This window comes from Hemiscyllium ocellatum, chromosome 25, assembly GCF_020745735.1.
Source record: "Hemiscyllium ocellatum isolate sHemOce1 chromosome 25, sHemOce1.pat.X.cur, whole genome shotgun sequence".
NCBI lineage: Eukaryota > Metazoa > Chordata > Chondrichthyes > Orectolobiformes > Hemiscylliidae > Hemiscyllium > Hemiscyllium ocellatum.
The window spans coordinates 25,373,029-25,391,990 of record NC_083425.1 but is presented as its reverse complement, the minus strand read 5'-3'; the positions used below and the strand labels follow the sequence as shown (position 1 = coordinate 25,391,990).

The 18,962-nt window shown below is 39.3% G+C and overlaps 1 protein-coding gene across 1 annotated transcript in view; it reads right to left on the bottom strand.

The window, feature by feature from the left end:
- The window catches only part of sdk2b (sidekick cell adhesion molecule 2b), a 469,615-nt gene that overhangs the window by 248,434 nt on the left and 202,219 nt on the right, over nt 1-18,962 (bottom strand). The window contains exons 13-20 of the mRNA XM_060844513.1: nt 18,228-18,330; nt 16,035-16,211; nt 13,016-13,152; nt 11,938-12,085; nt 11,361-11,501; nt 10,251-10,432; nt 8,814-8,929; nt 244-439 (exon numbers count right to left, since the gene is read on the bottom strand). Coding sequence (XP_060700496.1) covers nt 244-439; nt 8,814-8,929; nt 10,251-10,432; nt 11,361-11,501; nt 11,938-12,085; nt 13,016-13,152; nt 16,035-16,211; nt 18,228-18,330 — 1,200 coding nt within the window. The remainder of the gene's footprint in view (nt 1-243; nt 440-8,813; nt 8,930-10,250; nt 10,433-11,360; nt 11,502-11,937; nt 12,086-13,015; nt 13,153-16,034; nt 16,212-18,227; nt 18,331-18,962) is intronic.

Here is an 18,962-nt window from a genome sequence, read left to right as displayed (position 1 = left end):
TCCCCTCTCACGTTAAATTTTATGGATTCCAAAAGACCTTGACTATTCACCTGATCTATGCCCCTCATGATTTATAAAATTCTACAAGGTCACCCCTCAGCCTCCAGGGGAAAATAAGTCCCAGCCTACTCAGTCTCTCCTTATACCTCAAACCTTCTAGTCTCGGTAACGTCCTTGTAAAACTTTTCTAGACCTTGCATTATGGATATTTGGAAGTACTCATGGTGCTGAGAAAGTACTTACAATCCTCATGTGTGCGCAGAAGATGAGCTGGACTCCTGGGGCCATCACCTGGTGTAGTGAAACACAGCACTGAAGTGTAATATTCCGTAAACTTCTTCAAGCCTCGGATGTACCCAACATGGACCATATCCTGGAAATTTGGTTGGACTGTTACCATTGTGAAGTCTTCACTCTGACCAGGCTCCCAAGCCAACAGCTGAAATGGTAACAACATTATGGAGATTTGGAGAAGGGGACATTTCAGAAAATACCGCTGTCAACTAACATGTATTCAGCAACCACAAGCAAATTCCTGTTACTCCAAGTTTTCTTATATACAGATCAACTTCAATTAAAGCCCAGTCAATTTCAGTTTGTTACCAGTCAGAACAGATGACACTTCAGTGTGATACTTTTTGAATGCATTATTCGCAAATTATAATATAAAAAGGATAATTTTAATGGGGAAACTACTTTTGCCTATTTAAGAGCTAATACAAAACCTTTTCTTCATTACAAAATTCTCAAAAGGTGCACTCATATTTATCCTACATAAACTTTTACAAACTTTGATTCTAAATAGGAGAAAGAACAAATCTTGGCATAACAGTTTCTTCTGGAATCATATTGACCAAGGAGTAGTTTCCTGGGATTAATTAGGGCTGCAGAACAATTTATAAACAGTGATTACTGTGACCTTGTAACAAAGAATCATAGAGTCCTGACAGTGCAGATTGAGGCTATTTGGCCCTCTGAGTCTACACCGATCCCTCAAAGAGCTCCCCCCCCAGACTTAAGCCCCCTATTCTATCCCTGTAATGCTGCATTTCTCATAGCTAATCCACCTAACTGGCACATCCCTAGATTAGATTAGATTAGATTAGATTACTTACAGTGTGGAAACAGGCCCTTCGGCCCAACAAGTCCACACCGACCCGCCGAAGCGCAATCCACCCATACCCTTACATTTACCCCTTACCTAACACTAGGGGCAATTTAGCATGGCCAATTCACCTGACCTGCACATCTTTGGACTGTGGGAGGAAACCGAAGCACCCGGAGGAAACCCACGCAGACACGGGGAGAACGTGCAAACTCCACACAGTCAGTCGCCTGAGGCAGGAATTGAACCCGGGTCTCAGGCGCTGTGAGGCAGCAGTGCTAACCACTGTGCCACCATGCCGCCCAAACATAGATGTTATGGGGCAATTTAGCATGGCCAATCCACCTGTCACAAACCTGAGCACCTGGCAGAAACCCACTGAGACACAGGAAGAATGGGCAAACTACACACAGATAGTTGCCCGAGACTGGAATTGAACATGGGTTCTTGATGCTGTGAGGCAGCAGCGCTAACCACTGAGCCACCATGCTGCCCCATGATTCCATATTGACTTAAATTTCTACATTCATAAACTATGAAACTTTTCAGGTTTAACCTATGAACAGATTTGGTAGTAAAAGCTTCTCAAACTGCACAATTACTCTTGGTTAACATTTGTCAAGTTAATGCAAATAAGGTGATGTATGTCAACATCCACAGTGAAATAAAATTAAGGACTGACTGTCCATGTGCCTCAGTCAGTAGATTTGGTACCTCATACACTCCTGTACAGTCACCGTTTAAGTTGTGTGACTTGACATTAATTGATTAGCCTGAGCAATGGAAGATTGAGTTTTTACCATCGCTGTTGGCGGCCCAGACTTTTTTCACTGATCTGTCCCCAAGAGCAGCTGTATCATGATAGGATGGAATTATGGTGGGCCAAGAACTAAATGATCTATGTCTCTCTCCTCAGTGATGGAGTGTCTCATTATGTATGGCCTTCTGACTGAGTCCAAAGTTTCAATTTAAAGAATTACAGGTAATTTAAAATGACAGTTTAAATTTAGATGGATGGGAAGAATCCAGTAACCAATGCCAATTTTTTGATTTAGAAAAACAGCTGAAAAAAAAGCTGAAAAGTTAAAATTCTTATATGAATAGATTTCGAGGTAACATGAAATTGATTGGCTTCCAAACATTTGTAATTATGATGTTTCTTGAGTATGCCAGAATGATTAGTTTTTTTCACAACAGCAGCTAATTGTGGTGGAAAGCAATTAACTTACAGGAAATAAAGGGAACATGTATTCAAAAAGTTAATGCTTTTGGAAATTCTCTAACAGACATACTTGCCAACCACAGGGAAAGAACTGATGAGATTTCTCACCATCTGCATCAAAATTGAATCAGAGAGGAGAGTGTAGATTAGCTTTGAATTATTTTGCTGTATAAAGGCTTAATTGAATGCTCATCTCTGTAACTGGAATCAAGTGTGACTCACCCAGACTATCATGCCACATCTTGCTGAGATTCACAAGGGATTTATCTTAAATTGACTGCCAAGATGTTCTGAGTAGATTTTACAGTTCTACCTCATTACTTTTGCCACATAACATTAGTAAATGCTGTACTTGTTGTGGTTGTCCACAATCCAAATCTCAACAAGATTCTGATCCTCACTTTTCATAGAAGTATGTAGCACAGAAGGAGGCTTTCCAAGCCATTGTGTCTCTCAACTAAAGCAATTCAAAACTACTCCCTTTGTCCTGCTCTCTTTTCATATTCCTTGCTTCAAATGCTTATTTGTTTTTTTTATTTCTACCTTAGCTACTTTCTGTGGCAAAACATTCCATGCTCCAACAACTTTACTGGAGTTTCTCCTGATCCATCTGCTCACAATGGCATTGAATCTTCAACCAGAGAAAATGAACTTTTCCTATATAGTTAATCAAAAGTCATCATATCTTTGAAAATCATTAGTTAATCATGTTTTGCTGTTGACTGTTATACAGAAAAGTACACTCTAACATTACACAGTCAGATCTGACATTGACTCTCTAGCACTAAACAAGACAATCTGAACAAATGATATAACATATTGATAAATTTTGGCTCACAGTTGACCAAATATCCCTTTTATCTTGGTTGACAAATGCTGTAGATTGAATAAGGCTGCCAAGGATTTTTCTAAAGAATTGGGATTTGGCAAGTATTCATGATCCTGTGGGTACTTCATTAATTCAATTTAATGACTTTGTGAGTTAAGTTCAGGTTTTAATACACTGAGATATTTCTGCATCCTTAACTTTTCAGAATGATTCAGGAAGGATAGTGGTTCTACTTACTGCAGAATTTATATTAAGGCTTGGAATCTAATTAAAAGTTTACAGCACAGGTCAATTTCAGAAATCTGAACAGACAGAAATTTCTTTACTCAAACCTTGATAGAAAATTGATGTGGGTAAAACTCAAGGATGCAGATATCTTTGTAGGGGAAATTGTGAGTACTTTGGAAGAGGGTTTGTGAATTGACATGCAGCACCCACTCAGAGCATGCACCACACATTAATCCTTAACAGAGGAAAAGCTACTTTCAATTCATCAGAAAGGTGTAATGATTTTCTCCTGTCCTTTTTGTTGAACTCATCATGGAATGGAACACTTTCTCTTTCAGCATCCAAGATCAAGATCCATAGCTTTTCATTAAGAACATAGATTAATGTCAGGTCATGATGTGGAGGTACCGGTGTTGGACTGGGGTGGACAAAGTTAAAAATCACACAACACCAGGTTACAGTCCAACAGGTTTATTTGGAACCACTAGCTCTCGAAACGCTGCTTCTTCATCCCATGATTGTGGAGCAGAATCATAAGTCACAGAATTTATAACAACAGGATGATTCTATGCAGTGTCATAGAATGTAATATTAAACAAATTTAGCTTAAGTCTTTCATCTTTTAGAATGATCATGCTCATTTCAGTTCCTTCATATGTAAATCCCAGAACTTTTTAAAATTTAGATTCTCAAGATAGCTTTAAAGGATATATGAAGGAACCAAAACTAACATGGTCGTTGTAAAAGATTTATCTAAATTTGTTTAATATTATATTCCATGACACTGCAATCCTGTTGCTATAAATTCTGTGTCTTATGATTCTGCTCCACAACCATCTGATGAAGAATCAGTGCTTTGAAAGCTAGTGCTTCCAAATAAATCTATTGGACTATAATTTGGTGTTGTGTGATTCCTAACCTAATGCAAGGTACTTTTGACACTTGCCACACTACCCATTCTTGTGCCTCTCTTAGTAACCTTCAAATGTGTAACTGTTACAGCTTTACACTGTAGATCATTATCCCAAGAAACTTGATTGAGAATGATTCAGAAATAACAGAAAATGAAATAAAAGTACATAGTTTTGAAGGAAGGAATAATAAAAAAAATTCAGGAAAATGTTATCCTTCCGAATGCAGGGAAACTGTGATAGTATGAAGAACTGTGGATGGTGGAAATCGGAAACAAATAAAAGCAGAACTTGCTGAAGAAACTGAGCATGTCTGGAAGCATCTGTGGAGAGAGAAACAGAGTTTCTTGTGATCTGAGACAAGGCTATTGCTCTAGAAGGATCACAGGACACAAAATGTTAATTCTGTTTTCTCTCGGCAGGTACTGCCAGAACTGTTGAGTTTCTCCAGCAATTTTCAATGTATCCAGGGAAACTGAGGCTCTTTACAGTAAATATTTGAGATTTAGTTGGCCTGCCTGGTTCAGGGACACACAATGAGGCGCAATTTCTTACTGAGGAGCAGGAAGCAATTATAAACTTGGAGAAAGTATTTTGTGCTCAAGTATGTTGATGTTGCTCACACAATCCTGACTACTAAAACAAAGTTGTAAATTCTTAAAATTCAAAATGAATTAAAATCTACTCAATGAGTTTGGTGACCGATACAATGAAACATTAATAAATTTTCAACATTGTATTCATTCATGCAATATGAATATTGCTGGCATTTATAATCCATCCCGATCTGTATTTGAGAAGGTGGTGGTAAACTGCATTTTTGAATGCTGCAGTCTATGAGATGTAAGTATTGGTTTCTGAGAGAATTCCAGGATTTTGGCCTAGCAAGTCACTGAAGGAATGGCAACATATTTCCAATTCAGGATGGAGTGTGGCTTGGAGGGAATCCTGCAGATAGTGATGTTTGCATGTATCCATTACCCTTGTTCTTCTAGGTATTAAAGGTCATAGGTTTGTTAAAGGGGCTTGACAAGTTATGCATGCCACCTTTTAGATGATGCATTCTCCTAACAGTGAAGGGAATGAATGCTAAGACTGATAGATGGGGTGTCAATCAAATGGGATACTTTGTCCTGTATGGTGTTGTACATTTTGACTGTAGTTGGAGCTGCATGCATCTGGCTGTGCTTTGTAGACACTGAACAGGGATTTGTGGGGGAAATGTGGAGTTTGTGATCAGGAACTTATTAACTCACCATAGAATTCCTTGCTTGTTCTTGTAGCCACAGCATTTCTGCAGCTGATCCACTTTTAAGTCTCTCCGATCAGAGGTAACTCATTATGTGGGATTCAACAAGGAGAAGGTACTGTCAAGGAGAGATGTTTGATTCTCTCCTGTTGGCGATGGTCATTGTCTGGCACAGATGTTACTTACCACTTATCAGCTCAAGCTTGGATGCTGCCCAGGTCTTGTTGCAGGTGGACATAGACAGAGAAGTTGTTTGGTTTGGTTCTCAAATGCTTCACATAAAAAATGACTTTTCACAAGTTTCTTAAAGAGTTTTCTGAAATGTGAAGGTTTTAGTATTGACTCCTCATTTGTTTAACAAATCACAAACTGTTTCTCCAAGAGTGCTGGTGTGCCCTCTGTTGAATCATTAACATTCTGTATCACAGAATTATTGTAATGATGGAATTTATGTCCATTCTTCTCCACACAAGGAATTCCCCTTCTCAGGATTACTGCCAGGGGAAGATAGCAAGAGGACAGTCCAAACAGTAATGGCAAAAGACTAACTGAAGGATAGAGAAGGACATGGCTCTAAAATCATAAGAAAGTTTATGGGGTTTGAGGCTGCTCAAGATTGGGACAACAGCTACAGAGTCAAGTCAGGCCAATTATAATATGAACATTACAGTGGAACATGTAACCTTCATTGGGGGAGAGGGTGCAACGAAAATGTGAATCTTCTATCCAGGCATTTGTTGATATGAGGAAGGATGTAGGAATGTAAAGTAAGCAGGAATTGCAGGAAAAAGTATTTTTTAAAACGTGTCTGTATCTGAAGAGCTGCAAAAACAGCGTAAGAACGTTTGAGTTGACAACATTTGGAACTGGTAACTGTTTTATCTTTTTGATTTCAGTTCAGGATTGCTACCGCACCCTAAAGGACACTGACTCCTTGTGTTAGTATTCAGTCCAATATAAAACAGGCTTGTATTGTGTTGCCAAGGAATGTTGAAATGTCACTTACTGGATCATTTATGTCAATAACATTTTGCTGTAAACTTCATAACTAGGTTTTGGCCAATTACTCACTTTCTAATCCCCTTATAGGAAGTAATCATGTTCAAAACAATTAGTCAGAACTTGATCTTGTAGTTACGTTGACAACAAAGAAATTAAGAACATGCTGAACCTTTTCATCCAAGTAGGTTTTCCTCCAATGTCATGTGTCTCCATACCCGAAAAAAAATACCATCAATATATCAGGAGACAACACCATTTCACATAAAGGGTTAAGTATTTTCAAACAAAAGTCAGGAAAGGGGTAGAATATTATAAAATAATGACAAAACCATTGGCTGAGCAGTCATTGTCACCACAGCTAGTGTTTCTGCCTCATTACGTTCCCACGCAAGGAGCTAGAGTAGAGATAGTCAGATAGCATAGGTCAACAACAGAGCAGCTGAACTCAGTGCTTTTGCAAACAGAAAATAATTTGGATCATTACAATTTTTTTCTCAATATATAAATTAACATTTCTTCCAATAGCAACTGATAAGATTGATGAGGAAGTATCATTTGTGCTTGACTTGCCTCATTCAGACAACCTTTGTGATTGGGTTTTTTTATTCATAAGGTTAACTTTGATATATTATAACAAGCACTACTTTCACTCATTTTTTGGTTGTAATATTATTTTTCTTTCTGCAAAGAAATAACATGCATTTTTAAAAAACAAATTAAAATTTGCTTATTGATTTAAAACTTCAGACAATAAGTAAATTAAGAGATGATAATGGAGCAGGTCAAGTTTCTTGTTATTGGCACAATTTGAAATTCACTTTCTAAAACCTAGAATTTATAGCAAGGATAACATTTCTACTATAATGGATTGCAATCTGTGGAAGAGGCATATATGTCCCTTTATCACAGTAAATGCATAGATTAATACATTGCAGATGAGAGTAGGCTTAGGTAATGAAACACATACGTTTTCTTTTTTAATTACATCACAGGATAAGTAACAATGTCCTCCCAAACGTGAATCAGAATGAAATTCTTTCACTGGAATTTGCTTGCAGAAGTCAGTTAGGAATTAAATCTGTTCCTGGCTAGTCATGATGGATTACATCGGAACAGTTGTAGACTACTTAGCACCTTAAGATTGTTCACCCATTCCATGAGATCATGGTGGATCTGTATCTTAATTCTATTTTCCTGTCTCAACTCCAAATGCATTAATGTCCTTAATTTAAAAAAAAGCTATCAGTCTCAGATTTTTGCAGTGAAAGTTCCACGCTTCCATTTGCGGTTGTACTGTAAATTGCAGTATAGATGTTGAACTTGCGTAGACAATGATCCAATATTTCTGGTGCAAAGAATGTGAATTTGGCATTTAAATTATACCCCTTTCTCTGCCATGTTATTCTACACTTGCATTGGTGGTCAGCTTCAAACTTTCCACCCAGAAATGCCTGTGTTACTTACTAACACTTTATAACTACGTGCAAGACTTCAAGCAAGTGATGTGAGCTGTGTTGCCAAGAAGTACTGGAGTTTTGGACATACCCACTTTTTGTGTCAGATGCTGATGGCACTTAAAAATTGCAACCAGCTATACCCCTGACGGCAGTTCATTTTTCTATTAAGCATATAAGTCAACTGCTGTTTTTGAAGGAATTGTTTAAGGATTCAAAGGTTGACTTTGCATGTTAACATCGATGGTATTCCTTAGTACTTCTCCTGAAGCACTTGATTCTGACTTTAAAGCTTTGCCCCTTTCTCAAAGGATGCAAGGGCATGCAATTATCGAGAGCTCTTGTGGTGGTGTCTTCATTTAATGGGTTTACTTGAGGATTTCTCACTCAGTATTTGATCTGCTTTGAAACTCAATCTGACAAATCATGTTGGGTACAACATTGGAAGATACCCTTTAGGGTTTATTTATTTATAACCCCTTCACATGGACGTGTTAATGACAGTAGCTTAACTATAAGAGTAACATAACTGAGGTGGTGATACTGCTTCTGGATGAAGACAGCTACCAAAAGGATTTGTTTTGACAGGAGCAGGAATGAGATTCTGCCATAAATCCGAATGCTGATACTAAACTGACATAGCCAGTGACAGAGATTGCTAAATTGTTATTTTCTCCAATCCTTATCCAGCCAACAGGGAATGTTGGCCATTAATTCCTGGAGTGTTGGGAACATTATGTATAATCTGACACTGAACAGAACCCTAATGAACAATGTATAGTTTTTAAGGCATGTTGAAATTATGATTTTTACCTTGTAACCTTGGTTAATCCCATTAATAAACTGAGGACTGGGAGGTGTCCATGTGAATCGAATGGTAGTGGAATTAATGGCTTCAGCATGCACATTTCCTGGAGGCACTGTAGGAACTAGGAAAAACAACAAGAATTCAAAAGGAAAGGGAGAAAAATGGAGAATTACTGGCAGTTTTAGACAACACATTCGTGCATGTAGAGTAATTTCTGATACTTTTGCTTTGATCATCATGCTTCATTTGTCATGTTTCTATGACATACTTACTTTGAAATTTTGATTTGGAACTCCTAACAACTTTCTATAGCCAGATTGAATTCAAGGGACAAAATCAAAGTGTCTTTTGTTGGTATGTAATGTCCTTTTTCTCCCCACAGGCACCTGGGTTTGATTCCTGCCTCGGTCAACTGTCTGTGGAGTTTGCATATTCTCTCTGTGTCTGTGTGGGTTTCCTCCAGTTGCTCCGGTTCCTTCCGCAATCCAAAGATGTGCAGGTCAGGTGAATTGGCCACGCTAAATTGCCCAGAGGGTCAGGTGCAATAGTCAGGGGTAAATATGTAGTTGGGGAAATGGGTCTGGGTGGGTTACTCTTCGGAGGGTCGGTGTGGACGTTTTGGGCTGAAGGGCCTGTTTCCATACTGTAGGGAATCAAATCTAATCAAATATTTGCTGCTGGCTTGTAATGTGCAAGTCTCGGGATAGCATGGTGGCTCAGTCATTAACAAGAGCCTCAAAGCACCAGGGACCCATCCTTGGGTGACTGTTTGTGTGGGTTCCATCCAGGTGCTCTGGTTTCCTGAAACTGTCCAAAGATGCAGGGTTAGGTGGATGGGCCATGTTAAATTGCCCATAGTGTCTCGTGTTGTGCAGGCTCCATGGATTAGCCACAGGAAATGTAGGGTTGCAGGGATAGATAAGAGGGATGGTATGCTCATTGGAGGGTCAAATGGCCTGCTTTTCACACTGTCGGGATGCTATGATTCTCATTCAACTGGAACTGGAACGTGGAAAGATCCATGAAATGCAGGTCTTCATAGTAGCTGATCTGAGTGAACCAGCTGTGGCTGGTGGCAAATGCATGAATGAATCCCAGGTCTGAGGATAAAACAGCACATTGAATTGACCCAACAGTACTCAAGGACTACCATCAATTCTGGTTATACTGGAATTAACTTTGATCAAAACTAAATTTTAAGTGTGCATAAAAGATTTTCTATCATTTGCTTTACACGCATGCAAATTTTTACCATAACATCAACTTTCAAAGAAGAACTTGAATTTCTTGAATTGTTATATTTCCCAAAAAGCTATTTGCTACGTTTATAGACTAAGTGATTTTACTTTACAAAGTAGGAATAATGATTTTAATAAAGCAACACTACCTAATGGTACCTTTCCCACTCCCCACCTCTCCTGCAGTAAATAATCAGTACCCACCTCCTTGCAGGGTCCACTCAGTGACAGTTGGGCTATAAATTCCTAGTCCAGCCCCATTATACGATGCAACAGCAATCTCATAATTGGTCCAAATGATGAGGTCTTCCAGTAAGAAATTATTAACATCAGGACTAGTGATATTTTTATACTGGTGCTCCACAGGTAAACCTGCCAAACAGTACCTATAAGAAGAGAAAAGTCAATCAAACATTTTCCTTAGGAAACTTCTGAAAAGTATACACACCAGGGAATGTACAAATGGTGTTGCTAATAAGAAAATATAACTTAGAAAAGTACTGTCAGATTGCAAAGGAGGGATATTTTTGCAATAGCTAGATGTTTTCAAATGCAAACATCTGATGTGCAATTTTCAGATTGACCATATTCTAAATTTTCCAGGAAGGTAGTGGCCCTGGTCCCAGCTGAAAAAGTTGAGAATGAGTCTATCTCTGCAGTGCCAGGAAACCAAGGTGAAAGTTAGTTGGCAGCAGTCTGTAAATTTCCTGAGGTCATGGTTTCCATCTGGATGATGGAGGATGCCTTGCCTCCCAGAGCTGCTTAAATGATGAGATGGCTGCAGCTCTCCAGTGCTAGCCATGCAATTGATAGCAGTGAGTCCTGCTGCATCTGCAACCTGAACTCGATGAGAAACCAGAGGAAGCCAGACTGCTGGTGGCCTTGCCATGCAGCGTTGGACCTTCTGTCCATCAATAAAATACCAGTGCAGAAAAGCAGGAAATGACCTTAGGTACCTATTAATGTTGTGTAGGGAGGTCATTAAAAAATTAAATATTGAGCACAATTTTCAACATGTTAAATATAAATCCAGCAAATCACAATCTGTAGACAATATTAAAAAGTACAGAAGAAAATTAAGTGAGTGTTTCTGCTTTAAGACATCAATTATACATATTAATTCACTTGATGGTTTAACAAAAAAACTGAATATGGCAACATTTTCCATCTTTTAGACTTTTTTGCCTCAGCTCTGAAGTGCATTTTATGGTGGAAACCACAGGAAAAAGTATATTTTCAAAAATACATAGCCACGGTCATCAACTTTAAACTTCATTGATAAATACCAACAGCAAAATCTCAGTTCTGAGGTACCTGATAATGTAACCCTTCAAGGCCCCATTCTGATGGTTCTCTGGGGGCGGCTGCCATTGAATCATGATTGATTGATTAGTTCTGCCACTTGCAATGACATTTTGTGGAGATGCGCTTGGTGGTTCTTCAGGTAGTGACAACCTGCAAGAATTTAAACCATTTGGTTGTGAAAAATATGAAGATAGAGATTCAGTTTTAGTAAAACCTCAAAAAATAAAAATGGATTGTACCCAACATGTTGCACTAATGACTCATGAATTTATTGTAACTTTTTAGCACTTAAGAATAATACATTATGAAAACTGGCAACTGGCCACAGTTGCATTGTATTTGACTAAGTCCTCTGACAGAAATCTATTTCTGTAATGAAACCATCTGAGACAAGTTAGAAATTGTAAATGAGTATGACTAAGTAAGAAACAAAGTCCGCTCTATAATTAACGTGGCATGCAAAGTAACCAAGCAATTAGACTTTGACCAAAGAGTTTGTAATATTCAGGTATAATCACAATGGGATTTATGGCATATCACAATTCATCTTTTAAGGCAGCTGCACCACATTTCAAGCTATGAATACCTCTCAGTCTCTCTGCTGTATTGGCCCTTTCCAACATCATTCACAGCACAGATACGGAACTGATAAGACCTGGCTGGAATGAGTCCTCTGACCATAAGGCCCACTGATTCCGGGTTAACATTCATCAGGTGAACAGTCCAAGGGGAATCTGGAGCAAAAAAGACACAGTTGTTTGAGAATACTCAGTTTTTGGCTTGAAAGCAATTGGTATAAATTGTTCTCTGTTAAACCCTGATATGTGTAGGACAATGAGAAGGGGCGTTACATGAACAAAGGTGAACATTGTTAAGTTTGCAACCAATCAGTGGGACATATAGCCTACTTACCTGGCATCACATCAGCAGTGAAATTCATACACCACAGTGCTCAACTGTGCAGGAGGCAAAATATCTTTTTGGTCTAATAACCATGCTGCAAATGTGTTGCTGGTCAAAGCACAGCAGGTTAGGCAGCATCTCAGAATTCTCTATTCCTGAGATGCTGCCTAACCTGCTGTGCTTTGACCAGCAACACATTTGCAGCTGTGATCTCCAGCATCTGCAGACCTCATTTTTTACTGGTCTAATAACCATCCCCTGTTATGGAAAATACCAATCACATAGCCACTGCACAGTAGCAGTGTGAAACAGTTTGCTTATCTTGCTGTTCAAATTTATGGGACATTCTGACTTTCCAGGATAATGTGATATAGATCAGGCACTTTTCAGGTTCAGAGGTGGTGGTCTTTGGCCCATTTGCCAACTTGTGTGGTACAGAGTGAACAATGAATATAACAGGACAGCCACTGCCCCAAAGGATAGCTTTGATATATTGTATTTCTTGGGAAGTCAAGAAACTGGCAGCTCTCTTTTTATCTGGAGTTGTTGTGACCATTTGGAATTTGGCGTTCTTGCATTTTTGCAGATGAATGCAACCAACAGAGTCAGCCACATGTCTCTTTTTCATTGGTATTCAAACCCTGTACCACCAAACAAATGGCATTTTTTTAATTGCTTAGCTTTAATTTTGCCAATGAAAAATCTGTAATGTGTCAAAATTAAGCTATATGCTCTGAATAATGTGTTGCTCCAGCACTTACTGTTTTCAGACACTTCCAAGATGTAGTGAATCAAGGGGCTATTGCCATCAAATGCTTTTGACCATGTCAGGGAAATGGCTCTCTTTTCACTGGTACTCAGCTGGGCTGCCAAATTCTCTGGAGCATGTGGGAGCTGCCTATAGTAAGAAAGTAAAGCAAGACAAAGCTAACTCAAAATGCAACTTGTCCACTTTTTTAATCTCTTCACATTTGTTTCCTCAGGTATCTCAGTCTCCAAGCCACATGAAATACCAGCTCAATGCTTTGCAAGTGATATTGATTATGCTGATAGGTTCTAACGGCAGTAATACAGTAATTGAGGCAGTTTTGATTGTTGCTCAGTCTGTGCATTGATGCTCAGTTAACAGTTATACTCATATTTATATCAAACTAGATGAAAACATCCCTTTTTGCACTAATTCCATAAACAATAACTGGTGTTAAATACCATTAAATGAAAAGATTTTATTGCTGTTCTTGGTTATGTGTTTTGCACAGAATATATAGCACAGAAATAAGTTAGTGAATTCAGCTCATGTGCATCCACCCAAACCTTTATTCACTGCTCTTTTGTCAAACATTTGTCAGCGTAACTTTTATTTCTTCACTCCCTTCATATAATTTCCTCGCTACGCTTTAAATGCATCAATACTGTTACCTCAACGCTGGTACCCATTTGCACACTCTTTGGATAGAATCATAGAGATATGCAGCATGGAAACAGATCCTACGTCCAACCCTTCCATGCCGACCAGATATCCCAACCCAATCTAGTCCCACCTACCAGCACCCGGCCCATATCCCTCCAAACTCTTCCTATTCATATACCCATCCAAATGCCCTTTAAATGTTGCAATTGTACCAGCCTCCACCACTCTCTCTGGCGGCTCATTCCACACACGTATCACCCTCTGTGAGAAAAGTTTGCCCCTTAGGTCCCTTTTATATCTTTCCCCTCTCACCGTAAACCTATGCCCTCTAGTTCTGGACTCCCCCACCCCAGGGAAAAAACTTTGTCTATCCATCCTATCCATGCCCCTCATGATTTTATAAACCTCTATAAGGTCACCCCTCAGCCTCCAACACTCCAGGGAAAACAGACACAGCCTGTTCAGCCTCTCCCTATAGCTCGAATCCTCCAACCCTGACAACAGCTTTGTAACTCTTTTCTGAACCCTTTCAAGTTTCACACGGCATGCTGACTCAATGGTTAGCACTGCTGCCTCACAGCGCCAGAGACCTGGGTTCAATTCCCGCCTCAGGCGACTGACTGTGTGGAGTTTGCACATTCTTCCCGTGTCTGCGTGGGTTTCCTCCGGGTGCTCCAGTTTCCTCTCACAGTCCAAAAATGTGCAGGTTAGGTGAATTGGCCATGCTAAATTGCCCATAGTGTTAGGTGAAGGGGTAAATGTAGGGGAATGGGTCTGGGAGGGTTGAGCTTCGGCGGGTCGGTGTGGACTTGTTGGGCCGAAGGGCCTGTTTCCACACTGTAAGTAAGTAATCTAATCTAATATTTTCAATAGGAAGGAGACCAGAATTGCGTGCAATATTCTAACAGTGGCCTAACCAATGTCCTATATAGCCGCAACATGACCTCCCCACTCCTGTACTCAATACTCTAACCAGTAAAAGAAAGCATACCAAACGCCTTCTTCACTATCCTATCTACCTGCGACTCCCCTTTCAAGGAGCTATGAACCTGCACTCCAAGGTCTCTTTGTTCAGCAACACTCCCTAGGACCTTACCAGTAAGTGTATAAGTCCTGCTAAGATTTGCTTTCCCAAAATGCAGCACCTCACATTTATCTGAATTAAACTCCATCTGCCACTTCTCAGCCCATTGGCCCATCTGATCAAAATCCTGTTGTAATCTGAGGTAACCCTCTTATCTGTTCACTACACCTCCAATTTTGGTGTCATCTGCAAACTTACTAACTGTACCTCATGCCAGCGCCCAAATCATTTATGTAAATGACAAAAAGTAGAGGACCCAGCACCGATCCTTGTGGCACTCCACTGATCACAGGCCTCCAGTCTGAAAAAGAATCCTCCACCACCACCCTCTGTCTTCTACCGTTGAGCCAGTTCTGTATCCAAATAGCTAGTTCTCCCTTTATTCCGTGAAATCTAACCTTGCGAACCAGTCTCCCATGGGACATCTTGTCGAACATAGTCCCTTTTGAATTTCCTTTTGGATATATTAGTGATTGACTTATTTTTACATGCCCCACCCTCTTTTTAGTCTCAAGTAGAAATGCCTTCACTGTCTTTGCCACATTTCTGAATTTCACAGACCTTTTTTAGGCCACCTCTCAGTTTTCTTTAAGAAAAAAAAGGCCTGTTTGTTCTGTCTTGATCGATACAACCTCTATATTATCTTTAGCACTTTCACTAGTGCCTCAATGTCTCTTTAATAGTGAGATCACAACTGTACCACAGTATCTGAAATTTGGCGAACCCATGGTTTGATCTATGGTTAGCATTATTTTCTGTGTTTTTGTTTCTATCTCTTTAGAAGTTAACCCTGTTTATTGTTTTCATGGCCTTTTTTTACTTGTATTTCTGCATTCATGATTGGTGCATCAGAAATGCTTTGCTGCTCTATCCCACTTCAATTCTTATTTTCCAAGGAGTACATGACCTTTTCCTTCCTTCCAAAATGTACCAGCTCACAATTATTGACCTTGAATTTCATTTGTCACTTACATATTCATTATATAAATTTAGTCGTAATATTTTGTACTTTGCTCCAGTCTTCCTCATTGTGAATTATATACTCTGCAATGTGATGTGTTTTAATAATTTTTAAATCATGTCTCTGATTTCAGAATTCTGATTGTTTATGTATCGTGACCAACCCCACTTCCCAACTCTTGTCAGTTTAAATAACTACCTTTAACCCAACACCCTGTTTGTTATTTTGTAGCCAGATTGCTAGCAATTCTGCTACATTTCCTGATTTCACGTGCTTGACATTAGTCATGAGTCTACAATACAATCTCATTAATTCCTCACTTACCTGACTCTGACTTGAGCACTGCGAGAATCATTTCCTCCTACTGATAGCACTTTGCAGGTGTACAATCCAATATCTCCTGACCAGGTCTGAGAGATATACAATGTTCCTGCTTCATCAACTCTCATACGTGGGATGGCATTCACATCAATTATAGCCCCATCCTTCTGCCACACATGCCTGCATAACAGGTGTAGAAAATGTCACAGTACTAAATTTCATAGGATGAACAATATACAGTAGTGTACTGGAGGAAAAACAACATATTTTCTTTGTTTATTCACCACAGGTATCTGTTGCCAACAGCAACCAGTAACCAAACATCAATACATCTGATCATAGATATTCATTTCAGTTAATTGGTTCCCTAATGGAAGTTAATGAAGTATATATCAGCATTGGCCTTATCCCGCTCAGCTCCAGATGACTGAAAGCCAATGCTCCAACAGATTGTTTGGTTTTAGCTGACCATTGAAACTAAGAGAGCTAGCCTTCTAGGTTGGAATACAACACAAGCTCTTTCCAGTATCTGAGGATGACCTCACAAAATCATTGAAGAGCATTAGATTTGACAAATATTTGCACTGGCTCAAGTGGGATAAATTAGGTTGCATCTCTAATAGACTTTAGCTAACTACAGAACTGTTTTAGATTATTTTTGTGTTATTTGTATCCTTGGTTGTGACCTAGTTGTGTCATCTGCTTTTGTGACATAATGTATCAGCTCAAGATCAATTAAAAAACGTCTTAAAATCCTTCTCATTCCTACTTAGCAAATAGCTACGTTTGCCAGTATAATAATTACTTTTCCAAGTGGAGCTTAATGAATGAGAATCAGGCAGACTCAAGCTTCAGGGAAGAGAAAGTGAGGACTTCAGATGCTAGAGGTCAGAACTGAAAAATGTGTTGCTGGAAAAGCGCAGCAGGTCAGACAGCATTTCATAGCAGGAAAGAAGGGCTTATGCCCGAAACGTCGATTCTCCTGCTCCTGGGATGCTGCCTGACCTGCTGAGCTTTTCCAGCAACACACTTTTCAGACTCAAGCTTCAGTATGTTTATGATTTCAGTCACAGAAGTGAGGAAACCTCTTGCACCATCATCTGCCACTACCTATCAGCCATCAAAGACATGCAACATCAAATTTTGTCGTCACTGATACCCGTCTTGTGGTTCAGTGCCTGGTCATTCACAGCACGATGTTAAAAACCACTCCGACCTAGCAATCATCTTTTCCCAAAAAGTAGCCGCTAACCTTTTACAAATCCAAACTTCCTTCTTTAAGAAGGAAATAATTGGTTTGTGCTATGAAATGTTCTTTAAAACTTTAAATTGTAATTGAAGAATCAACCTTCACAACTGCAAGAAAAATTATTCCACCCTTCTGAGCTCTATTTCATGTTATGCAATCCACAAACCTCAGGAAGAGAACAGAATGCTGCATCGTGATGGTTTTGCTTTACCTTTGGACCTCCGAAACTAAGAGATCCAAATAATCATAAGGAGTTAAAAATCACACAACACCAGGTTATAGTCCAACAGGTTTAATTGGAAGCACACTAGCTTTTAGAGCGACGGTCTTTCATCAGGTGATAGCTCTGAAAGCTAGTGTGCTTCCAATTAAACCTGTTGGACTATAACCTGGTGTTGTGTGATTTTTAACTTTGTACACCCCAGTCCAACACTGGCATCTCCAAATCATAATCATAAGGAGTAATGGACAGAGGCTGTGTAGCTAATCGGTATTGTAATGAAGATATTGGATAAGGTGATAAGTCTGAAAGTTTCATTTTGGAGACTACATTATGTGCCATCTAATTTGATGATATAACAAAGTCTTGGATGAGGAAAAACTCTCCAGCTTGAGATTCTGATGGGACCTAATGTGTCAATCCTCTCTCTTGATAGTCTTACTAATTATGTCAATGTAACTTGCACCTATTACTACCATGCAATTAATGACATCTTGTTGCTAAGACAAATGCTTCTGCTTCACAAGATTCACTAGTTGTCCATTGTCCAGGACTGTGAGTCAGGTGACCTCTTAGCTCAAGTGTGGGAAGGAAGGTTTGTGGCAGCAGACTATTTCAAGCATTAGTTGGTCATGGTTGCTTCTGCAAAATATACAACAGAAGCATTGGATGGTGTTCCAATGCTCAGCACTATGCAGTCTATGAGAAATTTCAATAAGAATCATACCTGATTACAACATTGGGGTCATGGGTCACACCGCAGGTTAGGACTGCCATGGTTCCTTTGATGACACTTTGTTCCTGTGGGGGATTTGTGATACGTGTGCGAGCTGTAAACCAAGTTATAAAAATAACTACTCATTAAATTCATATTAAGGTATTGGTCTACAAGTTCTTCCTTTTAAAAAAAAACATTCTCCACTAACAGGGAGCTGGACCACCAACTGGTTGAGGTAGAAAAGCCAAAAATATATGATTAGGGGATAGAGAACACGGAAATTTAGGGATAATATAATTATGCTGGGATTCCATCTTATTGGGGATTTTGTTTACACTTTGCTCAACTGCATTACATGGCATTGTACTATCCGCCCCTCTTCCTTTGAACAGAAATGTATCCAGGGAATTTCACATTAATTTCCCCAGATTTCCAGGGAAACTTTGTTGTTTGTGCCATACTCAAGGCTCAACAGTGACCTAGTGTATGAACTCTGTCAAAAGAAATCCTAAGAATTTAGCAAAGGAAGGTTTTTTTTGGAGGGTGTTGAATATCTTTGTAAAGAGACCCATTGGCAGAATAATTGTAAAAAGAACAATTTTGAGAAGCCACCCAATTGTCTTTCTGACAGAGAAGCAAAGTACTGGTGGAACACTCCTGTTGCATAACTGGAGATGATATTTGAGGGACTGACCCATCTCAGCCATGATTTGTGATGGGGTCACATTAATAATTTTGGTCTAT